Source organism: Oculina patagonica, chromosome 9, assembly GCF_052425735.1.
Source record: "Oculina patagonica isolate OP01 chromosome 9, crgOcupat, whole genome shotgun sequence".
Taxonomy (NCBI): Eukaryota; Metazoa; Cnidaria; class Anthozoa; order Scleractinia; family Oculinidae; genus Oculina; species Oculina patagonica.
The window spans coordinates 9,410,976-9,425,740 of NC_135766.1; the positions used below are offsets into that span (position 1 = coordinate 9,410,976).

The following is a 14,765-nucleotide window of genomic DNA, read 5'->3' on the forward strand; positions in this document are numbered from 1 at the left end:
CCTAGCACCTAGGGTATTAATGACATAATGGTCTCAATTTATAAAAATATATTTCGCACAATACAAATAAACGATTGAACTAGACGTCTAGAAGATATAAATTTGTAACACTTAGCAAAGTGCAGCCTTTTCGCAATACTTAATAAAGGCGGGGTTTTACCTGAAGACCAATTTTTCCAACGCTTTAGGTGGCTGACGCATTTCTCCTAATCAGGTAACTACTATTGTCAAGAAAATGATCACAACTTTTTGACCAATGATTAGGTATTTATTTCATACCATTACTGTAATAGCAACTGGTGAAGAATAGTAGTACTGACCCAAAGTATAAGGGCTGGAAAACACTGAAAACCATTTCAGCCGCGTTTCAAGGATTCCAAAAAAGCTTTACTTATCCCATATATATTTGTTTTGCAGTATTTTGTTAATTTTTGGACGATTTTGGGGGATGTCTGGGAGGCGATAGTTTTTCTCAAAGGATTAGTAAAATTTAGACAAATAAGAAATATTGGAGATTTAATGTGATTTTAAAATTTGAATTTGAAGTTAAAAATTGGTGGACGGACACCAAACAGTCTCTTGATAACCCGGAGTGCTCTTGCGAGGCTAGGGGGTCAACTGTTTGGAGGTGTTTCCATTCTTTTCTTCAATCCCTTCTTTAAATCTCTTAAAGTTCCATTCAAATTCAGGTAGAACCCCACCTTAAGTTTTGTTCTTGTGAGAAAACAACAGAAGTCAAAGGTTGCGTGATATAACCAACCATGGATTTTAATTCTCCCTCCCTTTCCATCTCCTTAGTCTTTCACCCCCACCTGTCCCTCCCTTTCTACTCTCATTCAATTTAATGTTTGTTTACATTTCCTAACCAATTCAGTATCGTACTAATCTGTGCCAAGCAACCAGATAATAACAGAAATTTGCCTTAATTTTGATCTCCCATACCAAGACCTTAGAGTATAAACCGCTAATAAAACAAAACATACTTGATAATAATTTTCTGAGGTTATACACCTTGCAGTATTAACGTACTAACGAACTTGATAACAAACCCCATGTCGTACTAAGGATTTTTACTGATCAACATAGAAAATAAGTTCACAATGGTTTGTTCCCAAAACGTTTTTTACTGTACAGAGGGTCTGTATATTCACCTGTAACTTGTATACCGTATTGAAAAATTCAGAACGAACCGACTTCTGCCCGCTACCATGATATCATGTTGAAAAATTAGCTCGTTCGAAACCGTAGTAAAATCGTTAGAGACAGACAAGATACAGCCGTTTACTGAATTTCGTCAAAATGAGCCAAAATAAAGTTTTAAAATTTCCTTTATCAATATGGTTCTTATCTTTTTATTCAATTCTATGAACTGCTTTTATGCAGTACTGTCCACAAAGATTTCAATTTCCTCAAAGTTTCGGGACAAATGGATACAAAATATTTCGTGCAGAATGTAATTTGATTCAGCGAATGTTTTCGCGTCTATAAATACTCCAAGCAGTGAATGGAAAACCGTTTTGTTTTAATCGATGAGTACCACTTTCAAATAGTTATAATCCATAAAAAATAACAATCATATCAGAATACAATAATTATTAATGCAAGGTCTCGCTATTATGTCTCGGCAGAGATACTTCTTTTTGCAAGTTCCAATGTATGCAAATTTCGTGTGAAATGTAATTCGATTCCATTGTCTTGTTTACAAACTCTTTCTTAAGAAAGTTGTATTTTCGTGAATAAAACCCATTGGCCTGTTTTGTTTTCCTGATCATGTTTGTCTGTGATTTTTACAAAACATGTGGTCTTTTTTTTTCGGAACTTTAAGTTGTACAAAAATTCCTATTTTGAACACAAATGTCACTTCCGGAATTTCTCATCTAAAATTCAATTGGTATTTAATTATAATTATTCGAAGTTTTCATTTTCGAGTCATCTTTTCATTCGATAGCATACACCTTATTCCAAAATGGCGGCAAATACATTAATCTTTTGCCTATATGTTAATTAGCCCTTATTGCCTCGTTTTAAGCCAATGATTCTTTTGAATTCTGCAGATACGATCGAGGCAACGAGAGCCAATTAACATGAAGACAAAAGAATAATGTATTGTCCGCCATTTTGGAATAAGGTGTATTACTGATCTCGTAAAAAATTCCATTCAAGTTCACACCAATACTGTACATTGCCAATGTTTTGCTGACGTCTTGAGAAGTGTCTTACTAACGTCACTAGTCAAATCTAAAATATATCCAAACCAAGTTGTGCAAACATTCTACTCTTTGTGACAGGCGACTTTGACGCCCAACTGTGCGGAAATGAAAATCGACATACTTCTTGCTAAATATATAAAAAATAGTTTTAAAGTGGAGTCCGCCTCCAAAAAAATGTACCGCCAGATCACACTGCTATTTGTAGAAACCAGCAAAGCGTCTAGTTTCAAAGTTTCCCACAAAACATTGCGTGACATGAATGACGTTACCCCTTTTATTTACAAAAATAGCTTCAACTTGTCAAAGCAACTACAGTTTCACAATGGTGATTATTAGTACTTTACCCGTTAAGCTTTTTTCTCTGTTCTCTCGCCGAAGCAAAGAAGAGAACCAGATTGCAGATTAGCCCAAAAGTCGACCCAGTGTTCCTACAACGATTTACTGTCAAAACTGAAATGAAACCGATTGGCCCAGGCTATCCCCGTCATTTTTAGCCGACAGAAGACTATCGTCTAGGACGACCAAAGGGTAAACTATAAATCGGCCACGCCCGATTAATAACGGACGTAGGTAACAGTATATAGGGGAATATTACATGAAAATATTGGAACGATAAGCGGAAGTCAGAAAGGACACAATAATAAGTTTAACATAAAAATGGCTTGAGGACAGTCCAAAATGATGTAAATACAAATAAAATATTAAAAGAAACTCAGTCAGTGTTCGTCACGTCGGTTCAAACCGTCAGGACAAAGAGTTCTCTATCTGTCTATGAAGTAAACTTCTCTGGCTTTTCGGCGGGCTGAAATTTAAGATGGCTGTAACGCAAGGGGAATGAGGAGTATTTGTGCAAGCGAGTAATCTGGTGAGTTGAAATGAACGGGGACAGCTGATGCGCGAGGCTACACGTCGTTATATTAGCACTGTGCAAGAAATACCAACGTGAGAGCTTTTAAGTGAGAGCTCGTTCTCCTAAAACATAAGCTAAATAATTATTGAACTTCCGTTAAAACACACACACACACACACACACACACACACACACACTCACATTAAACAACAGGACGAATGAACATTGTTGATTTTTTCCAGTTTTTTTTTTTTTCCAAAACAAATTTGTACATTTTTTTTAATTTTACTTTGATATTGTATAATTTGCTCTATTTTCTGACGTTTTAAGAAAATGATGAATTCCAAGATGGCGGCTGTAATGCCGTCACAGCCAACAAAAATTATGAAGTCTTATAGAGTTAGCTAACAGCTTTCTTCTCAGTGCAAAAGAATCTGACTGTGCATTAATAAAACGAAAATCGTTAGGGGGGTCGACTAAAGGGCTAAAAGATAATTAGAAAAACCCCGATATAACAAAGATGTTGGTGGTTGTCCACAGAGATTCATTTTAACGGGCTTTGGTTTATAACAAAACACTGACAAAACCTTTTTCTAACGAACACATTTCCCAGTCAAAAATATAAATTTAACCGTTCCACCGTCTGTTGTCCGCTCCTGGTATTCCAGTTCCAGAGTTTACAGAACCCAGACCATGACTCAGCAGATGCAAAATAGTGTGCTTGCGTGACAGAGAATGTGTTGACTGGTACACGTTTGTACAACGCGTACTAGCATTTGTAAGCATGCAGATATCCGCATATGCTGGCATCACTGCAGTTGCATTTGTTGTCATTTATCTCCTCGCAAAGAAATTACAAGGAAAAAGCAACAAGAGACACACCAAGCCTGGTACAGTCGTCCTACATCAGTCCTGGTACAGTCGTCCCCTCAAAATTATCGGTGAGCGGTTCTCCACCTTGTATCAAGTTGGAAACTTTCCTTCGGATGACAAAGATACCGTACGAAAATGACTATAGTTTCAAGTTTTCCAAGAAGGAAAGAAGCCTTGGATCGAGTTTAACGGGCAAGAAATCGCCGACTCAAATTTCTGTATTAAGTTTCTTAAGAAAGAATTCCAAGTGGATATCGATTCTCATTTGAGCACCATAGAAAAAGCCATTGCTCGCAGCATTCGTACAATGTTGGAGGAAAATACTTATTGGTGAGTATGGCGTTTAGGGTTTTGTTGTAGGTAACATTCAAGGGCCCGGGGGCATCCTCTCAAGAAAATGTTGAAAATTTAAAATGTAATGCCAATGTAACACATGTTGTAAGACTTATAAAACAAACGTTTACGCTATGCACTTTCATGTTATCTTGAGTCACCTTTTTGACGTTGTATCAGTCTTCTTAAAGAGGTCCTAGTAAACCTCCACCCTTATCTACAGCCCTGTGTTATGCTCGGTTTTGTGCAGGTTTAGAAACTGCCTGACAATGTTTACTTTGGTCTGATTGTTTCGTATTTGATAATCAGCCGAAAGAGGCTCACTTTGACACCCTCTTTGATTCGCATATGTTAATGAATCGAAATGAACCCATGCCTCAAAAAGCACACTAACAACGAGGAAATGGTGCCCAGCATGCCATGCATGGTGCATTTCATTTCGCCAGCAGGCTCTCTGCGTGAAATAAATGCGTGACTTTATTTCGTGACTGTAGTGTCATTCACAGGAACCTCAAAATTGGATCATATGTCCGATTGAGTAAATATTGCGTGTCGTAGCTTATCAGTGTTGCTTTTGAGAGTAAATTCTGCGAGAATTCGGCATGTTGCAGTGCAAGGGGTTTTGGTATAAGGTAACGGAAAACGCGAGTGAAGAAAATCACAGAAATTTTTGCAGCAGGAATTTTTAACAAGTTTTAACTTGTTAAAACAATTAAAAAATTAAAATTGTTTTTTTTAATGATTTAAAAATCACGACTAAAAAAAGATCGACTGATTGCACAATGGCTCATGGCGTTCTGTTTGACCATTGAGCTATTTTAAATGTTGAACAAACATAGCTGTAGTTCTTCGAACACAATGAAGAAGCGTCATATTGAGAGAGTGAACTGTATTACATCACGGGATAGTTCCATGGAAAACGCATAATTATCTCGTCATGTGTGTCTTTGAATGAGAAAGTTTTTAGCAGGTGAAAAACAAGTGAGCTAATAAATTATGTTCAGATAATGGCCACCTAACGTAACGCAATGCATATGGCGCACCACTTACCGTTTCGAGAGTTTATCACGCAAAAGCTATGCAAATAGAGTTCAGTGACCTTCTGTTGTATTTTAGACTGAGCATGCACAATGCGTAAAGGGTGCCTCTTCTAGGACTTATACTTTTCAACAACTTTTCTGTTTTTATCCTACAGGGCCCTTGTGTACTACCGCTTTTTCTCTGACTATGCCGGGCACGTGCGAGGGACGCTGTTCGGTCATCTTATCTTGCCACTCAGATATCTAATATTCTACATGGTAAAAAGAAAGGTCAGGGGTGATCTGTGGTCGCACGGTATCGGTATCGGTCGACACTCGGAACAAGATCTGTATGGGATAGCTGAGAGAGATTTGCTAGCGGTATCGGCAATATTGGGCCAGAAAAAATTCCTGTTTGGAGAAAAGCCTTGCCTTGCTGACACTGCAGTTTTCGCCTTCATCGCTGCATCAACGTGGGACTGTCCACAAAGTCCTTTTGCTAAACTCACCAAGTCTAGAGCAAAGAATCTTGAGAAGCTTGCTCAGAGAATGAAGGAGATGTATTATCCAGACTGGAATGATAAAATTTCAAAGAAACATAAATCTGATTAAAGAAACAAGATTCCGTCTGCATGCTATAGGTTCATGATTGATACACTCCGCTGCTAAAAACTAGTTTATTACTGTATTCAAATTTTAATTTTATTCTTGAGCAATTCTGTGAATATCCTCTTCTGATTGTCTCATATACAGGGTTTGAATTCAACAAACAATCTAACAAACAGCTTTAGTCCCGGGTCTTGTGTATAGCCAACGCCGGATGACAGGGGTAACATAATTTGAAAAGGTTAAAAAATGTAATCATCAACTTTACATTATGATTAGTAGTTCTGTCTTTGAAAGTTTTGAAAAGGTTAAAAAATGTAATCATCAACTTTACATGTTATGCGTCATTACCAGTGCTCCAACATGCAGTAACCAAGGGTTATGTATGATTTATAAAGGCACTACCACACCGCATGCACAGCTTTTTTTTTCTTTTAGCTTTAAAAGCCTCATCAAAAAAATAACGAAAAAACTTAATTACCAAACGATGCTCCTAGTCGTGGTCACAACGCTGACAACGCCAATTAAGTGAAGGCTGGCCGCAGTGGACTGGTTAAATAAAAGCCCGACACACTGAGCTACTTACGATATAATTCCCTCTAGACATGCGAAAGGATGGAAATGTTCCACAGATTACAGCATTAGTTGCCACCGTCTATTTATGGCTACAAAAAAAAAACCGGTGAGGGTAAAAGGCGGAATGAGTTTGCGGAATGGCATGTGGCATGACTTGCGGAATGGCATAATTATGCGGAATGTAATTTTCGCGGAATGACTCTTTGACATAAATTATACTAAACAAGAACATCGAGAAGCTTGAGAAGCTTAAAATCGGGCGCTTTGCCTTGAAAGGCAGGGTTCAGTACAGCAGAAACCACGAAGCAGTTACTTACTTACGCAACTAAAAGAAGATGCATTTAACGGAAGGGAAAACGTGGATATCAATTTCGACAGTAACACGCGAGGGTGGCAGATGGTCAATTGCAACTGAATTGAGACTTAATCAGCTTATGGAGCTAGAGCAAGACACTCTTGACTCCCCTTCTTATCATCAATTACAGAAAGTTTATTTTTAAGTAATAATACCTCTCAAAACTACTCCGATTATGTTTCGAAAGCGAGACGCAGCTGAACTAAGGAGGGACCGGAAATACATCTTAATTACGTAGTTAACTTAACAGGCCATGAGATTTAGTGTCCCTGTCTTCAAAGTCGTTCAAGGATAAAGTTTACAGGGGGCAATAATTGGAGAAACGTTTACATTAATCGTTAATTTACCATCGCATTATTTGCGCTAAAAATAAAAATTAAAGATGAGAGTCATGAAATTGACATTCTCCGTTCTTTCATTCATTACATACAACTTCTCTTCGCGACCACCTAAACTTGGCGGTAATTGCGTGGAAGTGTAGCAGCATAATTTTAGAATGACTAAAAAAGGACGGATTCTTGATGCCATTTCCTCTGGTTATGAATATTGCAGTGTATCTATGAGAAACAACGAACATTATCTGAATGGGAAGTTTTTATTGTTCGATTAAGCGCGTACAATACGGAACTCCCATGTGCGGTGTTGCGCAACTAACAATTATCACTGGATCGCATTTGCTGTACGAAGTCAAAGTGAAAGAACTTAGCTTTATAATAAATAAAAGCAGCAAAATATTGCTTTTGATATCTGGCAACGGTAAATGTAAGGTACAGTCCACTTCAAACCAAGTGATGTTGAAGGTCGACAGCACGTGAAATAAGCAGGGTCAGAACCTTCAGTGCGCTACAAGTATCTTCCGGTTACGCCTGCCGCCGTATTATCTTCCGCATAATTCCCCGCGGATTAATAGCCGATGATGGGTTTACTAATTGCTTTTAAAGTGGGCGCTTTTTTGAGCTTAGGGTGAAACCGTTCGAAATAAGAAATTCAGTTTGGTTAGAACGTGTAATCGTGAAGGAATTAGCCAGCTAGATATTTGACGTCCTCTCTAATCATGCTTTAACTGATCTCTTTGCTCGCGACTCGCCCCTCCACCGACTCGTCAAATGCCTGACACGGGATTTCTATTAAAATTGTGTGAAAACAGACGGTGGTTTTTACACATATAATGATCGTTAAGTGTTGGATTTAACCTTCTGTCGTTTCAGCGAGCGTAAGCAAATATGTTTCGTGACTTCGGAAAGGAACGGCGACCATTCAGGCACCGTGAAACAGGGCTGCTCCGCCCCCCTTCCCCCCCCCCCCCCCCTCTCGGGAAACAGATGTACACTTCCTTCTTCGCATGGCGTGCATTCAGACACAAAAGCCTTCGTTTATTCTGCGCTCTCTTTTAATCCCTGGAGGTCTGCCCCTGACTCGTCTCCAGTCGTCTCTTATGCGAAAATTGCAAGACGCGAAGGATGATTTCCTTTGTGTACAACTGTTGACTCAAGATGGACTCAAAAGACGAATGGGGACGAGTTAAGAGTCTGCTCCTCACGGAATGCCATAAAACCTACCTCGAGCAAGAGTTTGGTTTCGATGCCAGTGAGATTTGATTTGATTGGACTGGGACACCGGACAGCTTTAAGTATCCGTTTCCGCTCTGAGCCTCTTTCTTCTGGCACTGACGATCTATTTCGCGTTTCTTGATTATATTGTTGAGTTTCTCATCTGTGCTCACCACGTTTGAAATGTTTTTTTTTTCTTGAAACGTTTCTTTACCTAAGTTTCCACACCACTTTTAGTGACGATGTTATTCGTTCATTACTCCCCACACGATTACCTCTAGCTGGACGTCTCTGTTTTTAACATCTGAATGCAACGGCTAACAGGATGTTTTTGAAGAAATAGTGGCAAACACGGTATTGCTCTGTTTTCATAAAGCTTTGCGTTTCTAAGATATGACGTTTGGCATATATAAAAATTTACAAGAACATGTTAGTTGTGTTTACGAGAGCGGTATTAAACAATTATGCCAGGCCTTTGAGCATTTTTTACATCTTATTGCAAACTTGTTACTGTTTTAACTATGTATTTAAAAAAATCATTTCTAACGACACCAAACATCGAAAACAAATTTCTAAGCTCCAATATACCCACTGAATCGCTCAAAGAACGAATTTTTCCAGTGATCTTTCAAATTCATTTTCTCAAGCTCTGATAAAAAAAATGTCTTTGGTGTTATTCACAGATTATTCTGGTACTCGATTAATATTAACATTAACATTAGTTAATATAAGTCGATGGTAAGCATGGTGATAATAACGCCTTGCTGGGGGTATGCAAAGGTTCTGGAAGGTATTCCGGGTTTTCCGGAAGGTGTTCCGGGGTGTTCCTGGTTTTCTAGAAGGTGTTCCGGGGTGTTCCGGGTTTTTCATACCGTTCCGGGTGTTCCGGTGTGCCGTGTTCCGGTGTTCCGATGTTCCGGTGTTCCTGGAATTACCACATGCCGAAATTTTTGGCCGCAAGAAATTTCTGTTTGACGAGAAGCCTTGTCTAGCTGACGTTTCACTGTTTGCTTTCATCACTGCATCTGCCTGGGATTGTCCAGAAAGTCCATTTGATGAACTCATAAAGTCCAAAGCTAAAAATCGTAATGAGCACGCTCGCAGAATGAAGGAACTCTATTACCCAGACTGGGATAAACTTATTTCAAAGAAATATACATCTTGATACCGTGATTGAGGTCTTTTTACTCATGCTTTGATACAACAGATGCAAATTATTTATTTAGTTTATTTGATCCTCTATCTAATGATAAACTGATTTAAAGATATTTATATATTTATTATGTACAGAGGTGATATTAACCCTCATCCTACCAGGTGGGGTCCAATTCGACCCCTAGTGGTAATAAACATTCATCAAAGCTTGTATGTCTGCACAATGTTTTCCAGATTTCATGAATTTGTCTCTTTTTGTCAGTTGCTTTAATTGCAAATGTTGTTTTTATATCACATGTGGATATGGAAATGTGGGGCTCATTTTTCTGTTGGGGTCCAAATCGAACCCACCATCAAAAATAATAGCAACGACAGTGACAACAAAAAATAAAACTAACAAACAAAACCCAATAAGCATCGATACATATTCGTCTATGCATCTTGTTCTTCAGTTGATATTTAAAAAGTCCATAGTCACTAACATACTGAATCTGCGATGGGGTCCATACGGACCCCAGCAGGCATGATATGTTAAAATTTGAAATCACCTAGGAAGTGTTTGTTACTTAACATATTCCTTTAATTGCGAGGAGCAAGGTTGATATTTGCATTCCTAGTGTTATTTTTATTGTTATTATTATTTAACATAAATTTTTGAAAGATTATAAATTATTGTACAGTTTGTTAAGCTACTTTTGTTATGGGGTCTGTTTTGACCCCTGTTGGTATGATTTGTATGCAAATTAAGTTGGTAGCATGAGGGTTAAACATTAAAAAAAAAAAAAAACATATGACGTTTGTCTCTTCCATTACTTTTATTTACGAGCTTTCCTTTAAATGATTTGAAATACAGTAGGCCCCACCTTAATATTAAGCATATACTGTATTTTGTATCAGGTTCAACTGCCTCCACGATGTAAAACATCGCACGCATACAAACCGGGAATGGGCTTACATACCAAAAGGTATAATTTTAGGCTACAAGTGAGTCCCCAAAGCCCATTCCCGATGGTCCCGGGCTCAAACCTTAAACCCTGCCACCTGCTGGATTTGTTCTCGGTCGTCCCAAGTTCAAATCCTCGGTCACGCGTCTTATATAGCCAACTATTCTGCCTCCTGCTACAAAGGGTTATTAAGAGATATATAGGTACCCTTCACATTGGGGGATATATTTTCTGTTTGTTTTTTAGTTAGTTTCCTTGCCCAGTTTTAGGTAATAAAGTCGAAAGGTCCTGTAAAATACGCCATACATATGCAAGTCATACATGACTTGCCACTGCAGATTGGTAAACTATGAATACTGTAGTGTGTCATAACAGAAGCGGAATTTTAAAAGAGCGCTTTTAGAAAGAGGTAGAATGCATTAAATTAAAATTTGCGCATTTAAACCACCATAACTTGCTGGCAAATTTTAAATTTAAAAATCCGCTTCTGGTATGACACTCTAGAGATATTGACTGATTAGTTTTTGACAAGATCACTGTGTGCTGACTCATACTCGTGCCGCAAACTCTGCCACAAAATCATGTTCTTCCCAATTTGGCACTAACGAGGCTGCTACACCGCCATTAAGTGCAATCTACCAAATAAAAGATGACATACATAATATTTCATCATCTCTTCATGTCTCTGTAAAATTTGAGCTTAATCGCACCCATAACAGCCGAGAAATAAGCGTTTTAAAAGATGCAGGTCAAGCAAAAATTCGCTTCATGAATTTATTCATGTTGTAGGTATTCCCCGTGACCTTAATTCTACATTAATAGTAATCTACAGAGCAAATAGGAATGCGATTAAACTATAAGCTTACTGTAAATTCGGAATAAAAAGTTATTTTGTTTGCATCTTGGCACGAAAATCATTACCTGACCATGTTTAACGCCACCGAGCAGCAGCCCGTAGCTGAATGAACGAAAGAATCAGAGTTGAACTCGTTTTATTTTTCGATTTTCCGTGAACAAAATTGATATTGATTAAGGTAATTAACACCGGTTTTATTCACAGAAAAACGAAGAAAACTTACTTGAAGTTAGTTGACAGGAATTGTTCCTTCGTCGCTCTACAGAAGCGATCTTAATCTGCCACGAAAGTTTTGAGACGACACTTAGCTTTACTTCGAATTCCATCGAGCGAATGGTGTGTTTGTTTTTCAAAAATGATACCGGGCATTCGGCCGCTTCGGTTCTTGATATTTGGTCCAGTACCTACATTTCCTGTTGGGAGTTTTTCCTTGTATCTTGATTTCTTCTCTTGAGATTTAAAGGATCTATAAACTACAACATTGGCACTAAGTAAATAAAATAAAATATGTGCGAACGGTTTAGTGTTTGTTTTTGGCCTCCGTGTCCCGTGACTCAGCCAAGATAGAATACCTCCACCTCATCAGGTGTGAAGTAAGCTGTCCCAGCCAGGATTGTGAACTTGCTTTGTACTCCACTTGGAACAAAGTAGTAGTTACCATTACCGAAGTATGCCTGTGAATTAGTGTTACTGTTCGCATTGTTTGCAATGTAGATGTCATGACCATTACCAAATGTTGGACCATAACCTGAGTGCCTGTAAATTGCATATTGTGATCTTTTTACCATGCTCTTAAACGGTCCAAGACCTTCCTTGTTCCGAAAAGAGAATATGAAGGCATTGGAAGATGAACCATAACTGCTACTGGTATCTGAATAACAGGAAAATAAAAACAGAAACATTTATTACGGAGAAAACGCAAACACATGAAAAGTTCCATTACACATCTACCTTGATTTATAAAAAGGTGGCTTTCGGGGTGTTAAGGAATGTATGGGGTTTCTTTTTTTTTAGGACAAGGAGAAATGTTCGGCTTTCTACCAATGAAATGTTGCCCTGTTTAATGTAGTGATTTCAATTTGAAATGTTTTCCTTTCTTCCTCTGTGTCCCCCCACCCCCTACTTTGATACAATGAATTTGTATAAAATAAATAAATATATTTATATCAATTAATGAATTAGTTAATTAATCAATCAATCAAGTAATTATGTGTTACATAGACAATATGGAATGTGTATATAATAACATTTTTATAAAAAAAGCATATGAAATACCGAAATCAGATGATTATTAATTCGCTATTTACTTGTCCGACAAATTAAAACTAATTATACAGGGACGGCGGAGCCGGGGGGGCTTTTACAGAAAAAAAAAAATTAATAAGAAAATGGTCCCTTAAGCACCCCCACTTAAAGTCACTAGTCAGCCCCCCCCAGTTGGAAACATGCTCCGCCGTCCATGTTATATCAAATGGATCAAAATGCACGGAAGGACAATCTTTTATATCCTTTGTAACGGACCACGCCAGTTATTATTTGTACACCGAAGGCCTGGTTAAACTAGCAAACACTGTTACAGAATCTTGGTCTTGATCATGTTCCCTAGGTGGCTAAATAAGCGGGAAGCAAGGGAAATGTTTTGCTGTCCGGCTTGCTAAACAAAGAAACAACGTCCGGAAACACAGCGTCACGCATGTCCAGGGCATGTGCATTGCTTCCATGGTAGCTAAACTGGGCAACACATGTTACAGAAGCGTGATTTTTTTCTGTTTGTGACCTAAAACAAAAACAAAAGCTGACTGTATGTCAAACTTGAAGCTATTTATTTCATCTTGCGGCCATGACACCTCGGTTGATGTCACAGTGTTAAGCCCAAATTAGGAGCTTTGAAGTTTGTAAAAAAAAAATGAGTAATCTAATAATGTGGAGCAATTTCACAAAACCTTTTCATAACACGCATATTTTAAATTTCTCATTTGATCTGCCTGTTTACTTTGTTTAAATTTTGGTCACTGTTACTCTCTTAGAGTTCTGGATGGGGTTAACTGGCCTGTAAATTAGCCAACATCTAACAGCTGATTAACACCTTTTTTTAAACTGACAGTTGAAACAATTTGAAGAAAGTATTAAGTGAGAAAGCAGAATTTTGAAAAAGGCATCGACAGGCTCACACAGACTCCCCTATGTGGTTTTACGTAAGCGATGCACGAGCCGTTTTAAAAGTTTTGCACTTACGAGTATGTCTTGGAGCGATTTACCTCTTTTGTAAGATATAATCGGAGGCGTTTTGTAAATTGTTTTCAGAAGTGGCTGATTATGAATGGGACTCCAATGTTGCATCAGTATTTGTTTTAAATGTTTAACCCCTGGGTGGTACGTTGTCACAAAAGGCATTATTTTGCATTTAGTTTTTTACTGTTTGTTTTTAAGTGCCGTCTGCCTTTCGGCAAAGGAGACCTCATAAGGTTTTATCAATTAGGCTTTTTGGATAACCATGGGAGGCGCGGTGGCCTAATGGTTAGCGCGCTCGCCTCCGAGTCGAATGGCCCGGGTTCGAGGCCTGGCCGGGGCGCTGCGTTGTGTTCTTGGGCAAGACACTTTACTCTCACAGTGCCTCTCTCCACCCAGGTGTATAAATGGGTACCGGCGAATTTTCTGCTGGGGGTAACCCTGCGATGGACTAGCATCCCATCAAGGGGGGAGTAGCAATACTCCTAGTCGCTTAATGCTACGGAAACCGGGATAAGCTCCGGCCTGTATGGGCCACTAGGCTCGAAGCAGACTTCACCTTACCTTTTTGGATAACCACGCGCTTCAAGTCGTGTTTTGAAGATACACATGGCCTCCTGGAAATTTTCTTCCGAGAAGTTTGTTCTTAGAAGTCTGACGGCTTCTCCTTTTTATAAAGCTTCTCTTATAACCTGGTGGGTGGCTAGAGGAATAGTGTGTATATTGAAAGGTCTCGGTCGGCTTGTAGTGGGTTTTGACGTCGAGGATAGATTTGTTTTGGAATCTTAAACCTTTGTACACTACAGTGTCTAAGAATGTAATTTCTTTCTCTGAGATTTCAGCTGTAAACTTTATAATTGGTTGGAATGTGTTAGCTTGTTCTATGAATAGATCAATGTCTTGTTTACTGGCGCCCCATAGGGAGAAGACGTCGTCTATTTAATGTTTCCACACTCTAAAGCTTGATGTTGCTTTGATTAAGCATTTTTGTTTCGATTTCTGCCATGAAGAGATTGACGCAAGCAACCGCCATCTTCGTTCCTATGGCCGTTCCGTGACATTGGAGATAGTTTTCTCCGTTGAACTGGAACGAATTTTCTTTCAGTATGAGTCCGAGCATTTGTTTAAGATAGTGGGACGGAATGGGAGGGCTGTTTTTGTGGTATTCTTCGTATGCTTGGCATTCTATTGTGATACCCTCTTCTTGTG

At 38.6% G+C, this 14,765-nt stretch overlaps 2 protein-coding genes across 2 annotated transcripts in view; one reads left to right on the forward strand and one right to left on the reverse strand.

Annotated features, from left to right (window-relative positions):
- The window catches only part of LOC144665758 (failed axon connections homolog), a 59,712-nt gene extending 53,970 nt beyond the window's left edge, over positions 1 to 5,742 (forward strand). The window contains exon 3 of the mRNA XM_078527055.1: positions 5,632 to 5,742. Coding sequence (XP_078383181.1) covers positions 5,632 to 5,650 — 19 coding nt within the window. The 3' untranslated portion in view covers positions 5,651 to 5,742. The remainder of the gene's footprint in view (positions 1 to 5,631) is intronic.
- LOC144665657 (CUB and sushi domain-containing protein 3-like) overlaps positions 1 to 14,765 on the reverse strand; it is a 546,049-nt gene that overhangs the window by 399,279 nt on the left and 132,005 nt on the right. The window lies entirely within an intron of this gene.